Source organism: Melozone crissalis, unplaced genomic scaffold (assembly GCF_028551555.1).
Source record: "Melozone crissalis strain CALT ecotype California unplaced genomic scaffold, PUWL_Pcris_2 ptg000114l_1, whole genome shotgun sequence".
In the NCBI taxonomy this organism is placed as follows: domain Eukaryota; kingdom Metazoa; phylum Chordata; class Aves; order Passeriformes; family Passerellidae; genus Melozone; species Melozone crissalis.
The window spans coordinates 269,550-284,524 of NW_026535891.1; the positions used below are offsets into that span (position 1 = coordinate 269,550).

The 14,975-nt window shown below is 63.4% G+C and overlaps 2 protein-coding genes across 2 annotated transcripts; one reads left to right on the top strand and one right to left on the bottom strand.

Annotated features, from left to right (window-relative positions):
• Positions 1 to 722: 722 nt before the first annotated feature.
• TRIM46 (tripartite motif containing 46) lies at positions 723 to 10,765 on the bottom strand. Its single transcript, XM_054292722.1, has 10 exons — positions 10,624 to 10,765; positions 8,241 to 8,496; positions 6,807 to 7,150; positions 6,184 to 6,327; positions 5,967 to 6,062; positions 5,590 to 5,843; positions 5,375 to 5,496; positions 2,907 to 3,206; positions 1,728 to 2,025; positions 723 to 1,394 (listed from the first exon to the last, which is right to left on the bottom strand). The coding sequence occupies exons 1-10, from the start codon at positions 10,684 to 10,686 to the stop codon at positions 1,019 to 1,021; spliced, it is 2,253 nt and encodes a 750-aa protein (XP_054148697.1). The 5' UTR covers positions 10,687 to 10,765; the 3' UTR covers positions 723 to 1,018.
• A 434-nt stretch (positions 10,766 to 11,199) lies between these two features.
• On the top strand, positions 11,200 to 14,775 carry KRTCAP2 (keratinocyte associated protein 2). The gene is made up of 5 exons (XM_054292784.1): positions 11,200 to 11,296; positions 12,126 to 12,280; positions 13,375 to 13,438; positions 13,621 to 13,687; positions 14,571 to 14,775. Exons 1-5 carry the CDS (start codon positions 11,293 to 11,295, stop codon positions 14,689 to 14,691), a joined length of 411 nt encoding a protein of 136 aa, XP_054148759.1. The 5' UTR covers positions 11,200 to 11,292; the 3' UTR covers positions 14,692 to 14,775.
• Positions 14,776 to 14,975: the final 200 nt, after the last annotated feature.

Here is a 14,975-nt window from a genome sequence, read left to right on the forward strand (position 1 = left end):
AGAGCTCCATGACCCCACCACAGCCCTGCAACCTCACAGCCCCATGACCCTACAGCCCTGTGACCCCCCAGCCAACCCAGACCCAAGGTCCTCATGTCCCTTGTCACCCTGCCCCCATGCACACTCCAGCCCCACAGATAGCTCGGTCCCATGGCCACCCCTGTGCCAGGGAGGCTTTGGACGAGTCTGGCATTGCAGTTTATTGTAGGAAACCATGAAAATACAGCGTTTGTTGTAACAGAACCCAGGAGAAATGACAGCAGCTCGGACAGAGCCCGGCGTGGGGCTGCTGGCACAGCCCCCATGGCTGTGCTGGGGCTCCCTGGCAGGTCAGATCCAGACCCTGCAGGCCCAGCCCACCCCGGCCATGGGTTGGGCACCCAGAGGTGTAATGGGAGCCAAGCGTGGCCCTGAGGCCACGTGCAGGGCTGGCCAGGCACGTTGCTCCCCAAGGACAGGGCAGAGCAGGCGGCAGGCACCGGGGTGCTCGGCAGCCCACGGGAGGGACCCCACGCTGGCTGCGTGCAGGGGCTGTGCCTGGCTGCAGCCGGATGATCCACGTTGAAAATGAGCCATTTTACAAAACATCTTCACACCTTGTTCCAGCCCAGCCTCCCCCCACCTCCCTCTCCCCCACCCCAGCTGCCTCCCCCACCCCAACCAGCACCCAGCTTCTCCCCTGCACTGTCACCCCACTGTCACCTTCCACCCCCCTCCCTGCGCAGCCCCGTCCCCCTCCCTGACCCCTCTCTAGGGCTGACCCTCTGCCAGCCCTGCCCACAGCCCCAGCCCAGAGCAGCCTGGGGCTGAGCTGGAGCCAGGGGCAGGCAGACAGGGTGAGGAGGGGACGGCAAAGCTGTCCCCGTCCCCCCCATCCCACAAAACAAACACCTGGCCTGTCCCCGGTGGCGGCACGGCCGGGGCCACCCCTGCTCTGCTCTGCTCTGCTCCCTGGCCACTTGTGTCCCCCTGGTGCTCGCAGGGTGCCCGGGGGCCATGTGGGGACCGCGGGCGTGGCTCAGTCCAGCTTGGCAAAGTTCCCAATGGTCACTTTCCTCTCCTGCTTGTTGGCCACCAGCTCCTGCAGGTGCAGGGCCCCCCCTCCGATGAAGCAGAAGGCGGGGCAGACGGGCCCCGAGCAGTCCACGCCACACTCCCAGAGCTCGCGGAAGGACACGGCGTCGTAGAAGCTCACCTTGCCCTGCTCGTAGTCCAGGCAGATGCCAATGCGCGGGGGCAGGGGCACGGTGCAGCCGTTGGGGTCGCGGGACGTGAGGGCCGAGCCGTGGGACAGCAGGATCTTGCCCATGCCGATGGTGAGGAAGGCGTAGGGAGGAGGCGCCTCCACCGTTGTGTCCTCTGCCCCGCTGTCGTGGCCACTGTCGGGGTCATACCTGTGCAGGGGGCACAGATGAGTCCTCCCACGGGACAGGCTGGAGATCCCCCCACACCTCCACGGACTGGCATCCACCCAGGAGGGCCCTGCCCCACCTGTGGCCCCTCCATCTGCCATGCAGAGTACCCAGGTGGGGGGATCCAGCTCCCATATCCACTCTGAGAAGGTGCCTCAGCACCCAGCAGCCCCCCTGGGTGGATTGGCCACTCATGGGATTCCCCAGCAATGCTGAAGGAGTTTATTCTGGCCCCAGTGGAAAGCTGTCCCCTCTGGGAGCCCCCTGACACCCAGCTGGGGAGGCAGGAACAAACCCTGCACCTCCCATGCTCACCTGGGGCTCACCACGTCCTGCGGCACCTGGAACCACTCCTGCAGCTTGCTCTCCAGCCCCACGCCCACCTTGACCAGGTAGGAGCTGGGGTCCACACAGCAGGCCCAGTAGCTCTTGCCCTGGGTGATGGCCACGTCGCCGATGACCAGGTCGATGGACAGGTGGCAACTGGTCATGAGGCGCTCGGCGGCGAAGAGCATGGGGATGCCGGGCACGCTGCGCACCGCACGCTGGTCCTTGCTGATGGCCAGCCGGTCCCGGTTGAAGCCCCAGCGGTTGTCCAGGAAGAAGTTGAGGACTGTGGGGAGCAAAGAGGAAAAAGGTGAGCAGCACAGCACAGCGGGGCGCCCCGCGTTGATCCAAGCACCCATGTGTGGTAATCACATATCCTCTGAACAGAGAGAGACGTAGTTCTCCCAGGATTTTCCTGGGAAGCTGTGAGAAAGCTCAGAGAAAGAATTAAAACAATTATGATCTCAATTTCTGCACCTAGCAGCCAATCTGTTTGTCAAAGATGTTTACAAGAAGTGGCTGTCCCTTCTTGGCCAACAGGTGAGAGAAGATTCCTAAAGGCCAATCAGGTCTTAGGTCTACCTTTGTTTCTATAAGAACTGTAGATTTATAATAACAAAGTGCCTTTCATGCCTTCTGATGATGGAGTGTCTCCATATCACCTTCGTCTGTCCCTGATACCCCTGCAGTGACAAGGTGATCCTGACGTGATCCCGTCCCCTCTCACCTGGGGCGGGCAGGTGACACCACTTTGGTGACAGTTGGTGACCCCGACGTGATCCCGTCCCCTCTCACCTGGGGTGAGCGGGTGACACCCCTTTGGTAACAATTGGTGACCCCAACGTGATCCCATCCCCGCTCACCTGGGGCGGGTGAGCGACACCCCTTTGGTGACAATTGGTGGTCCCGATGTGACCTCATCCCCTCTCACCTGGGGTGGGCGGGCAATACCCCTGCAGTTACAATTGGTGACCCTGATGTGATCCCATCCCCTCTCACCCGGGGTGGGTGGGCAATACCCCTTTGGTGACAATTGGTGACAATCCCATCCCCCTCTTACCTGGAGCAGTGACAAGTGGTGACCCCGACGTGATCCCATCCTATCTCACCTGGGGCGGGCAGGTGATACCCCTCTGGTGACCCCAACGTGATCCCATCCCCGCTCACCTGGGGCGGGCGGCGTGTGCAGGTAGATGTCCTCGCTGTAGTCCCCAAAACCCGCCTTGTTGTAGCCCTTCACCCGGAGCACGTAGACGCTGTCGGTGTCCAGGTACTCGACGAGGGCGCAGGTGCCCCTGACCTCCTCCCGCCGCTGCCACAGCTTCAGCCCCTTGGCCTTGGCGTCGGTCTTGCGGAACTCCACGGTGTAGTGCCAGGCGGGCGGCGAGTGCTGCGGCAGCCGCCAGCACAGGAAGATCTGGTCGTAGGTGTAGGTGCGCTGCGTGTCGATGACGGGGGCCTCAGGCGCTGCGGGGAGAGGCGGCAGCGGGCGTCAGGCAGCATCCCTCACCCCGCGGGCAGGGAGGCGGCCGGACGCAGGGAGGGGGCATTCCGGGATTCCGGACGGACGGACGGACGGACGCACAACCAGCGGAGTCTAAAGGGGTCTGACTGCGGAGGACCGTGTGTCGGCACCGGAGGAGAGCGAGAGTCGGGGAGACAGAGGAGCTGCTGCTGTGGGGCTCCAGGGACCAGACAGGCCGAGTGCAAGTCAGGAGGGAGGAGAGAGAGAGAGAGAAAGAGAGAAAACGGAGGCAGCAGGAGAGGAGGAGGAAGAGGAGATGGGGATGGGGATGGGGATGGAGGGTGGTAGAAGGTACTGGCAGGAACAGAGGCAGGGCGGGGAGGGGAGATGAAGGGTGGCAGGTGGGAGAGGGGTAAGGAAAGGATGGGAATGGGGCAAGGAAGAGAAAGGAAACAGGATGAGGAGGGAGGTAGAAATGGGGCAAGGAGAGGGATGGAAATAGGAGAGGAAGAGGACAGAAATGGGGTGAGAGTAGGATGGAAATACAGAGAGAAGGAGAATGGAAATGGGGCAACAATGGGGCAAGGACAAGGTGGGAAAGGGATGCAGAAAGGGAAAGAAATGGGGTGAGCAGGATGGAATTGGGGTGAGGAGGCAGATGGGAATGGGACAAGGGGGAAAGAAATGGGATGAGGAGAGGGGTGGAAATAGAATGAGGAAGAAAAGGGAAATGGGGTGAAAGCGGGAGAGAAATGGGGTGCAGATGGGAAAATAAATGGGAGAGGAATCTGGACATAAATGGGGTGAAGGGGGGACAAATACGAGGCAAGAAAGGGAATGGAAATGGGACAAGAGAGGGAAGAAAATGGAACAAGGAGAGGGGTGGAAATGGAGCAAGGAGAGAATGAAAATGGAGTGTGGAAAAGGATGGAAATGGGGTGAGACTGGGGTGGAAATGGGGTGAGACTAGGATGGAAATGGAGAGTGGGGGAATGGAAACAGGATGAGAAGAAAGTGGGAAAAGGGCAAGGATGGGGTTGAAACGGGGCAAGGGAGAGTGGAAATGGGATGAGGAGGGAGCAGAAAACTGGATGATGAATGGGACAGAAGTGAGGTGAGGATGTGGACAGAAGTGGGGTGAGAGCTGAACAGAAATGGAGCAGGGAAGGGGATGGAAATAGGGCGAGAGAGGGCAGAAATGGGGCAAGGAAGGGAATGGAAATGGAGCAAGGAGGGGGACAGAAATGGGGCGCGAGGGGGATAGAAATGGGGTGAGAGGGGGCGGAAACGGGGCAAAGAAGATGGAAAGGGAGCAAGAAGAGGGACAGAAATGGGGCGCGAGGGGGACGGAAATGGGGTGAGGATGGGGATGGAAATGGGGTGAGGAAGGGGATGGAAATGGAGCAAGGGGTGGGACAGAAATGGGGCGCGAGGGGGATGGAAATGGGGTGAGGATGGGGCAGAAATGGGGTGAGGAAGGGGATGGAAATGGGGCAAGGAGTGGGACAGAAATGGGGCGCGAGGGGGATGCAAATGGGGTGAGGATGGGGATGGAAATGTGGCGAGAGGGGGCGGGAGGGCAGGAGGAGGGCGGCAGATGGAGGAGGCAGAGCCACCGGCTGCCAGTGCCGGCGGGCAGGACGGGGATGGAGGGGATGGAGGATGGTGGCGGAGCGGGGCCAGGGACGGGAGCAGGATGGAGGGATGGCAAGAGAGAGCGGGGCGGCTCTGGGGCAGGGGTGTGACTTGCCTCAGTTACTTCGGTGACGCCTCGGCAGCGGCCGCAGCCTATAAACAAAGAGAGGTAGAAGCAGGTCTGAAACGTGTCGCCAGCGGGTCTGGCAGGGCCACGCGGCTCCTGCCCTGCGGGAAGCGCCTGCCCGGCAGCGGGGGCAGCTCCGTACTCACCCCGCGGCGCTGCTGCTGCCCTCACCTGGCACCACGGCCCTGCCTGCCTGCCCCTGGCCCCGGCGCCCTGGCACAGGGCAGGGCAGGGGTATCTCTGGGGGCTGCTGGGGCGGGGGCTGTCCCTGACGGGGAGGGGGCACCGGCAGATCCGCGAGCAGCCGTGGCTGAGCTGCAGCTCCGAGGCGGGCAGCGACCCGCTCTGCCCGCAGGGGCTGTGCCTGGGCACGGGGCACAGCCGGTGCCCGGGTCCCGGTGCCTTTACCTCGGATGAAGGCCAGGTCAGTGAGCAACTTCAGCTCCCTGCTGACATCCAGCTGGAAGTGGCTGAAGGAGGCGTTGGCTGCAGGACGGAAGCTCTGCAGCGAATCGGTGGCCCTGAGGATCCTGCAGCACAGGAGAGCGGCGATGTCAGGGTGGCACCGCGGGCACCAGAGGGTCCCAACGCCCCCTGGCAGCTCCATGCCCACAGCCCAGTACCTGTTGTGCAGCTGCTTGGCAGCCTGGACAAAGCAGGGGTGGTCAGTCTCCTTCAGCACCTCCTGGGCATAGCCCACCATGCCCGAGTTCTCCAGCATGGCCTGGTGCTCCCGGATCTGGCCGTGCAGGCTGGCCAGCCGCTCCTGCTGGCACTCCTCGATGGCCTGCAGCAGCGTGGCCCGCTTCTCCTCCAGCATGGCACAGAGCCCCTGGATCAGCTGGGACACCTCTTCCTTGGCCTGTGAGCCGTTCACCTGCCGGGCACAGGCATGGCAGGGTCAGCGTGTGGCACCTCCTGGGATCAGAGGGGACCGGGCTGGCTGTGCCACCTCTGCCTAGGGACAATTCAGGGACAGATGGGCACCCTCTGCCCTTACCTCTGTGTGCTTCACTGTCTCCTCCAGCTCAGCAATCTGGGTCTGCACCGTGTCCTGGCTGCTCAGGATGTAGGCGAGGCTCTTTGTCAGCTTCTCCTGCAGGAAGGTGATGAGAAGCGGTGCCAGCAGCCCCCACCCCACACCCCCCATCTGCACTGGGGCTCTGTGGTGCCCCCAATTCCCCACAGAGCCCCAGCCTGGCCCCAGGAGCCCTTACCCTGAGGGCCTGGTAGGCGCTGAGCACCGGGGTGATCTTGTGGCTGGTGTGGGTGCGGCGCACGCGGCAGAGCTGGCACACCAGCCGCTGGCAGGTCTTGCAGTAGTGAGTCACCTCCTCCTTGTGCTCCGGGCACATCAGCCCCTGCATGAGCACAGCGGGGCTCAGGGGGGTCTGCACCTCCCTCCACCCCCGAGAGTCCCACCCCTGCACCCCAGATCTCAGCGTCACAGAATGGTTGGGGTTGGAAGGGCACCTGGAAGATCATCTTGTTCTAACCTGCCTGACATGAGCAGGGACATCCTCAACCAGACCCCATTGCTCAGAGCCCTACCTTGGCCTTGAACACTTCCAGGGCACCGTGTCCCAGAACCACACCACACTCACTACAAGAATTTTTTCCTAATTTCTAACCTAAACTTACTCCCTTTCAATCTGAACCCAATGCCCTTTATTCTGTCACTCCAGGCTCTTGTAAACAGTCTTGCCCTATTCTTTCAAAAGCTCCCTTCAAACACCAGAAGGCCACAATTTGGTAACCCCAAACCTTCTCCTCTCCAGGCTGAACAGTCCCAACCCTCTCAGCCTTAATCAGGAGGATTAAGGTGGGCAGAAGGACCCACCTTGGGGCGGAAGGTGAGGGTGGGGGGCGTGGGCTCATGCTGGGCTTTCTGCGTGCCCCAGGGGTGGTAGAGCTTGAAGCACTCATTGCAGAAGCTGGACTTGCACTCCGTGCAGCCCTTGGTGGCCTCCAGCTGCGGGGGCTTGCAGAACTGGCACATGATGGCGGCGCTGATGTTGATGGTCTGCCGGTAGCGCTCCACCACGCGCTCCAGGGTCAGGTTGCGGAAGAGGCTGCCCAGGCCCCGCTCGCCCAGGTCCACGTCCCGCTGGCAGGCGGGGCACGGGAAGCTGACGGTCTGCGGGTGCACGGCGCCGCGCTTGCGCCCCGGGTAGGTGCCAAAGCCTGTGGGAAACAGGCGGGGATGGAGTCAGCAGGGCAAAGAGACCCATCCTCACCTCTGTCCCTTCCTGTTGTCTCTGTTCCCAACCCCTCCAGCCATCCCTGTTCCTGTCCTTTCCAGTCATGCTCACCTCCTCTGTTGTTGCTATTCCCTCTGCCATCCCCTCCAGCCATTCCCTTCCCCTCCATCCATCCCTGTTCCCTCCAGCCATCCCTGTCTCTCCAGCCATCCCTGTCCTCATCCTCTCCGGTCATCCCTGTCCCCTCCAGCCATCCCTTTCTCCTCCAGCCATCCCCCTCTCCTCTAGCTGTCCCAAACCCCTCCAGCCATCCCTGTCCTCTCCAGCCATTCCTGTCCCCTCTGCTGTCCCCATCTCCTCCAACCATCCATCCCTGTCACCTCCATCCATCCCCCTCTCCTCCAGCCATCCCTGTCCTGACCCCTCTGGCCGTCCCAAATCCCTCCAGCCATCCCTGTCCTCATCCTCTCCAGCCACCCCTGTCCTCTCCAACCATCTCTGTCCCCTCCAGCTGTCCCCATCCCCTCCAGCTGTCCCAAACACCTCCAGCCATCCCTGTTCCCATCCTCTCCAGCCTGTTCCCATCCTGTCCCCATCCTCTCCATCCTGTCCCTGTCCTCTCCAGCCACCCCTGTCCCCATCCCCTCTGGCTGTCCCAAACCTCTCCAGCCATTCCTGTCCCCATCCCCTCAGCCACCCACACCATCTATAGCCATCCCTGTCCCCTCCAGCTGTCCCCCTCTCCTCCAGCCATCTCTGTCCCCATCCCCTCTGGCTATCCCAAACCTCTCCAGCCACCCCTTTCCTCTCCAGCCATCCCTGTCCCCTCCAGCTGTCCCCATCCCCTCTGGCTGTCCCAAACCCCTCCAGCCATCCCTGTCCTCATCCTCTCCAGCCACCTCTGTCTCTCCAGCCATCTTTGTCTCCTCCAGCTGCCCCAAACCTCTCCAGCCATCCCTGTCCCCATCCCCTTCAGCTGTCCCAAACCCCTCCAGCCATCCCTGTCCCCATCCCCTCAGCCACCCCCGCTGTCTCCAGCCATCCCTGTCCCCTCGCTGTCCCTCCAGCCCCACCTGACTTGAGCAGGCGGTCCAGCCGGTCGGGTTTGGGGACAGCCCTGCGGCCCAGGCGGGGGCTGCGGGTGGAGGGGGTGGCAGCGGGCGAGGTGGGCTCGGAGGTGGGGTCGCAGTACAGGTGCCCGTGCTGCAGCAGCACCTCGCTGGCACACACGTGGCACACGTTGTGGGTACAGGGCAGGGCCAGCGGCTGCTTGTACATCTCCTTGCACACCGGGCACACCAGCTCCCGCTCCATGTTCTTCATGCTGGTCTGCGGAGAGAGCGGGAGCGTCACCCGCTGGGGACACAGCGGGGCTGGACCAGATGGGACCGGCACCAGAGCCAGGATCTGGGCCAGCACCAGCACCAGGGCCAGGATCTGGGCCAGGAGCAGAACCAGGACCAGGGCCAGGATCTGGGCCAGGACCAGCACCAGGGCCAGGAGCAGGGCCAGCATCAGGGCTGAGATCAGCACCAGGGTCAGGACCAGCACCGGGGCTGAGATCAGCACCAGGGCCAGGACTAGGACCAGGGCTAGGATCAGGGCCAGGACCAGGATCAGGGCCAGGACCAGCACCAGGACCAGGATCAGCACCAGGACTGAGATTAGCACCATGACTGGGATCAGGGCCTGGGAACAGCTCTAGGGCCAGGATCAGCACCAGGACCAGGATCAGGGCCATGACCAGCACCAGGGCTGAGACCAGCACCAGGGCTAGGAACAGGGCTGAGATCAGCATCAGGTCAGGATCAGCACCAGGGCCAGAATCAGGGCCAGGACCAGCACCTGGGCCAGAACCAACACCAGGGCCAGGATCAACATCAAGGCTGAGATTAACACCAGGGCCAGGACTGGAGCCAGGACCAGCACCAGGGCCAGGATCAGAATCAGGGCTAGGACCATCACGAAGGCTGGGGTCAGGGCCTGGGACCAGCACCTGGGCCAGGATCAGCACCAGGGCCAGCATCAATATCAGGGCTGAGATTAGCACGAGGGCCAGGATCAGGGTCAGGACCACAGGGAAGTCAAGGCCATCAGGACATCAGGGCTGATATCAGAATCAGGGCCTGGGACCAGCACTAGGGCCAGGGCCAGGACCAGCACCTGGGCCAGGATCAGCATCAGGGCTGGGATCAGCACCAGGGCCTGGAATTAACACCAGGGCCAGGTTCAGCATCAGGACCAGGACCAGGATCAGGACCAGTACTGAGAGCCAGGCTGGGATGGAGACAAGGACAGGGACCACCATCAGGGCAATGATGGGGCCTGGGACCAGCACCAGGGACGGGATGAGGACAAACACCAGGAGTAGCAGCAGGATGAGGATCAGGGCTGCCACTGAGATGAGGAATGGAGCTGGGATCAGCAACAGGGCCAAGATCAGGGCCAGCACTGGAACCACAGCCAGGAGCAGGGCCAGTGTCAGGAGCAGCACTGGGATAGGGGCAAAAGCTGGGACCAGCATCATGGCCAGGATCAGGCCTGGAAGTCAGCGCCAGCAGCAGGATGAAGCCCAGATGGGAACTGGGGCCACAGCAGGACCAGGACTGGGGCCAGCACTGCCACCAGGAGCAGCATCATGGCCAGGATCAGGCCTGGGAGCAGCAGCATGGTCAGAACCAGGATCAGCACTGGGATGGGGCTGGGGACTGAGGCTGGATCACAGCAGGGTCAGGATCAGGCCTGGGAGCAGCACCAGAACCAGGAGCAGGAGCAGGGATGGGAGGATGATGAGGACAGGGACAAGCATCAGAGCCAGGATCAGGCCTGGGAGCAGCAGCATGGTCAGAATCAGCACCAGCACTGGGATCAGAACCTGGATGGGGCCCAGGCCTGGTGTGGGGATGGGATTGGGACTGGGCCCAGGATCACACCAGTATCAGGACTGGCAATGCAATGGGGATGGGGGCCACCACTGTGATCAGCACCAGGATGGGCCCGGGGCTGGGATGGGGATGAGGACCAGCACTGGGATCAGCACCAGGATGGGCCCAGGGCTGGGATGGGGATGGGGACTGGGATGGGTGTGGGATTGGAACTGGGATGGAGAGGAAGATGGGGGCCAGGATGGCGCTGGGGGCTGGGATGGGGACTGGAACTGGACCCACAGCAGAGCCCTGGGACCAGCGCCAGGACCGGGCTGGGCACCAAGACCGGGACCGGGATGGGGCCGCCCTCTCGGCACCCGGTGCCACCGGCTCGACCGCGGCTCGGTGGGGGGGGGTCCCGATGCCGGGGGATGCCCGGGGGTCGCTGCGGTGACTCGGGGTGCGGGTCCGCTGCCCGCCCACCCCTCAAGGGCATCGCCCTCCCCCCCCCGGTCCCCGCCGCGTTGCCACGGCGACCCGGTCCCGGAGGACCCCCGTCCGCCCCCCCGCCGCCACCGCGGCCGCTCACGCTGATGCGGACGAGCGCGTCCATGATGGAGGTGAAGGTCTGCAGGTCCTCGCCCTCGGCCATGGCTCCGCTACCCGCGCCCGTGCCTGCGGCGGCGGCGGCAGCAGCGGCGGCCGCGATCGCCCCGGTGTGTTGCAGGGAGCGGCGGAGCCGGGGGGAGCGCGGGGGGCGGCGGCGCGCATGCTCGGCGGCGCCCGCCCCGCCGGCACCGGAGGGCGGTGGAGACACCGGAGGGGCGGCACCGGTGCGGGGTGGTGGGGAGCGGCGCGGGGATGCTCTCGCCGCACCCCCGGGCATCCCTCGAGGAGCGACGCTCGGGGAGCGGCGCAGGGGGCGGGCTGTGGGCAGGATGAGCATGGCACCGGTACCAGCGTTACTCCCGGAGGGGTTCCCGGGGGTGCTCCCGGTGCCGGTACCGGGGCCGGTGCTCGGTGCGGGGGTCCCGTCCCCGCGCTGTTCCCGTCCCCGCCGCCAGAGGGCGCTCTGGGACAGCGAGGACCTGCAGTGCCACTCCGGGCCGCGAGGGGGCGCGCTAGAAGGGGCGGGGCCTCCCGCGCATGCGCAGTGGCGCGGCCCGGCGGTGCTGCCGTGTCCCCGCTGCGCGCGGGCGGAGTGCGCGTGCGCAGAACGGCGGTACCGGGAGCGGCACCGGGACGGGCTGGGGGCACCATGGGTAACGGGGGGGGGGCACGGGGGTGGAAACGGGGGGGAATGGGGGGGGCACGGAGACTGGGGTGGTGATGGGAATGCTGGGGGCACGGGGATAACGGGGGTAACGAGGCAAGGGGCAATGGGGACAGGGAATGGAGGTGTGGCAGGGCAGGACGGTATTGGGGGCACGGGTATAATGGGGTTAACGGGAACGGGGAGTACCGGGGACAGGGAACGGAGGGGTGATGGCATAATGGGATATTGGGGGCATGGGGATAATGGGGTTAACAAGAGCGGGGGTTAATGGGGCAGGGGGCAATGGGGAGGGGGAATGGAGCTGTGATGGCACAGGACATGGGGTATTGGGGACACGGAGATAACGGGGTCAACGGGAACGGGGGGTACCGGGGCCGGGGGTAACGGGGACAGGGAATGGAGGTGTGATGGCACAATAGGATGTTGGGGGCACTGGGATAACGGGGTTAACGGGAACGGGGGGTAGATACCGGGGCAGCAGGGGCACGGGGATAACGGGGTTAATGGGAACGGGGGGTGCTGGGGCCGGGGGTAACGGGAAGAGGGGAATGGAGGTGTGAAGGGGCAGGAGGGTATTGGGGGCACGGAGATAACAGGGTTAACGGGAGGGGGGGTACCGGGGCAGCAGGGGCACGGGGATAATGGGGTTAATGGGAACGGGGGGTAACGGGGAGAGGGGAATGGAGGTGTGACTGGGGGCACGGGGATAACGGGGTTAACGGGGCCTGGGGGGGCAGCTGCGCTGAGGGAAGGGGGGCACAGCGTGGCCCCGGTGCCGGTGCCAGTCCCGGTGCTGAGGCAGCCCCGGGGCGCAGCCGTAGGCACGGGCACGTCGCTGGCGCTGTCGTCGCTGCTGTCGCTGCTGCTGTTCGCAGGGATGCAGATGTACAGCCGGCAGCTGGCCTCCACCGAGTGGCTCACCATCCAGGGCGGGCTGCTGGGCTCGGCGCTCTTCGTCTGCTCCCTCACAGCATCCCGGGGACACCGGGGGGGCTGCAGGGGGCGGGGGGCTGGGAACGGAAGCACAGGGGTGGTGGGAGGCAGCCCCCATAGCACCCCCCTACTGCCCTCCCCATTGCACCCCCAAACTGGTCTTGGTGCCTTCCCCATTGCACCCCATCCCATCCACCCATTGCATCCCCAGACTGGGCCTGATGCCCTCCCCATTGCACCCGCAAACTGGGCCTGATGCCCTCCCCATTGCACCCCCAAACTGGGCCTGATGCCCTCCCCATTGCACCCCCAAACTGGGCCTGGTGCCCTCCCCATTGCACCCCCAAACTGGGCCTGATGCCCTCCCCACTGCACCCGCAAACTGGGCCTGGTGCCCTCCCCATTGCACCCCCAAACTGGGCCTGGTGCCCTCCCCATTGCACCCCCCCATCCACCCATTGCACCCCCAAACTGGGCCTTGTACCCTCCCCACTGCACCCCCAAACTGGGCCTGATGCCCTCCCTATTGCACCCCCAAATTGACCCTCACTGCACTCCCAAACTGGTGCTTGTGCCCTCCCCCCATTACACCCCCCTATGGCCCCCATTGCACCCCCAAACTGGGCCTGATGCCCTCCCCATTACACCCCCTATGCCCTCCCCACTGCACCCCCAAAGTGGCCTTGATGCCCTCCCCACTGCACCCCTTTGGCCCTCACTGCACCTGGTGCCCTCCCCATTGCACCCTCAAACTGGGCCTGGTGCCCTCCCCCAATTACACCCCCCTATGGCCCCCACTGCACCCCCAAACTGAGCCTGATGTCCTCCCCATTACACCCCCTTTGGGTCTCACTGCACCCCCAATCTGGGCCTGATGCCCTCTCAATTACACCCCCAAACTGGCCCTCACTGCACCCCCAAACTGAGCCTGATGCCCTCCGCATTACACCCTTTATGGCCCCCATGGCACCCCCAAACTGTCCCTGGTGCCCTATTACACCACCCCATGGCCCCCATGGCACCCCCAAACTGTCCCTGACACCCTCCAGAGCTCCCTTCCCTGCAGAGGGCTGGCAGGATGGGAAATGGGGGGCAGCAGGATCCCCTCGTTTGCCTTAACTCCACACCCAGGCCTTCAACAACCTGGAGAACCTCATCTTCGGGAAGGGCTTCCAGGCCAAGATATTCCCTGAGAGTGAGTGTTGGGGGAGCCCAGGGGGGACATGGGGGTGACAAAAGGGCTGGGGGTGCTCCAGCAGTGGCACTGGATGGTCCCAGCCCTGCCCTGGAGCTTCTCCTGCGTCTGGGGGAAATTCTGCAGCTCCCCCATCCCCGGGAGCAGCCCTGCAGCACCGTGTGTCTCCTGCTTCTCCACAGTCCTCACCTGCCTCCTGCTGGCCCTGTTCGCCTCTGGCCTCATCCACAGGGTCTGTGTGACCACCTGGTAGGTCCTGGGCTGTCCTTGGGGGGGTGGGAGTGACCGAGGGGACACACAGGGGGCACGGGGGACACTGGGAGGCGGGCAGGAGGCTGGGCAGGGAGCATCAGGGGGCTGGTGGGGAGGGCAGGAGAATGGGATGCAAGGGGAAATTGTTGTTTCAGGAAGGGCAAGGGAGTAGGATCCGATGGAATTTGTTGGTTTAGGAGGGGCAGGAGTGGGATCCAAGAGGAAAGTGTTGGTTTAGGAAAGGCAGGAGAATGGGATCCAGGGGGGAATTGCTGTTTTAGGAAGGGCAGCAGAGTGGGATCCAAGAGAAGGTTTAGGAGGGGCAGGAGAGTGGGATCCAAGGGGAAATTGTTGGTTTAGGAAAGGCAGGAGAATGGGAACCAAGGAGAAATCGGTTCAGGAAGGGCAGGAGAGTGGGATCCAAGGGGAAATTGTTGGTTTAGGAAGGGCAAGAGAGTAGAATCCAATGGAAATTTATGGTTTAGAAAGGGCAGGAGAGAGGGATCCAAGGGGAAATTGGTTCAGGAAGGGCAGGGGGAAATTATTGGTTTATGAAGGGCAGAAGAGTGGGATCGAAGGGAAGGTGTTTGGGAAGGGCAGGAGAGTGGGATCCAATGGAATTTGTTGGTTTAAGAAGGGCAGGAGAGTGGGATCCAGGGGGAAATTAGTTCAGGAAGGGCAGGGGAGTGGGATCCAAGGAGAAAATGTTGGTTTAGGAAGGGCAGCACAGTGGGATCCAAGGGGAAAGTGTTTGGGAAAGGCAGAAGAGTGGAAAGGGTGAAATTGTTTAGGAAGGGCAGGGGGATGGGACCCAGGGGAAAGGTGTTAGCATGTTGCTGCCCCCAGCAGCTGAGCAGCCTCTTCCCTTCTGCCCTCCTAGCCTCATCTTCTCCATGGTGGGTCTCTACTACATCAACAAGATCTCCTCCACTCTCTACCAGTCCACAGCGCCCGTCGCTCCTCCTGCCAAGGCTGTTGGCAAGGGCAGGAAGAGAAATTGATGTCCTGCTGCCCCTTCCTGGGGCAGCCCCCTCCCTGTGGCCGATCCAGGACCCTTCCCTGCCCAATAAAGCCATTTCTTTGTAGCTGCTTGTCCCCTGTGCCAGCTGCCAGCCCTGCTGTGTGCCAGCGTGGCTGGAAGCAGCCCTGGAGCCTGGGGTAGGTTCTGGGGTGCCCAGGGGTGGCCAAGGGTGGGAGATTTGCTGCTGGCACCTTGTGTGCCCCGACCTGCAAGGAGTGGAGCCAGGATTGGAGCAGACTGGAGTGGGCAGGGGGCTGTGGAGAT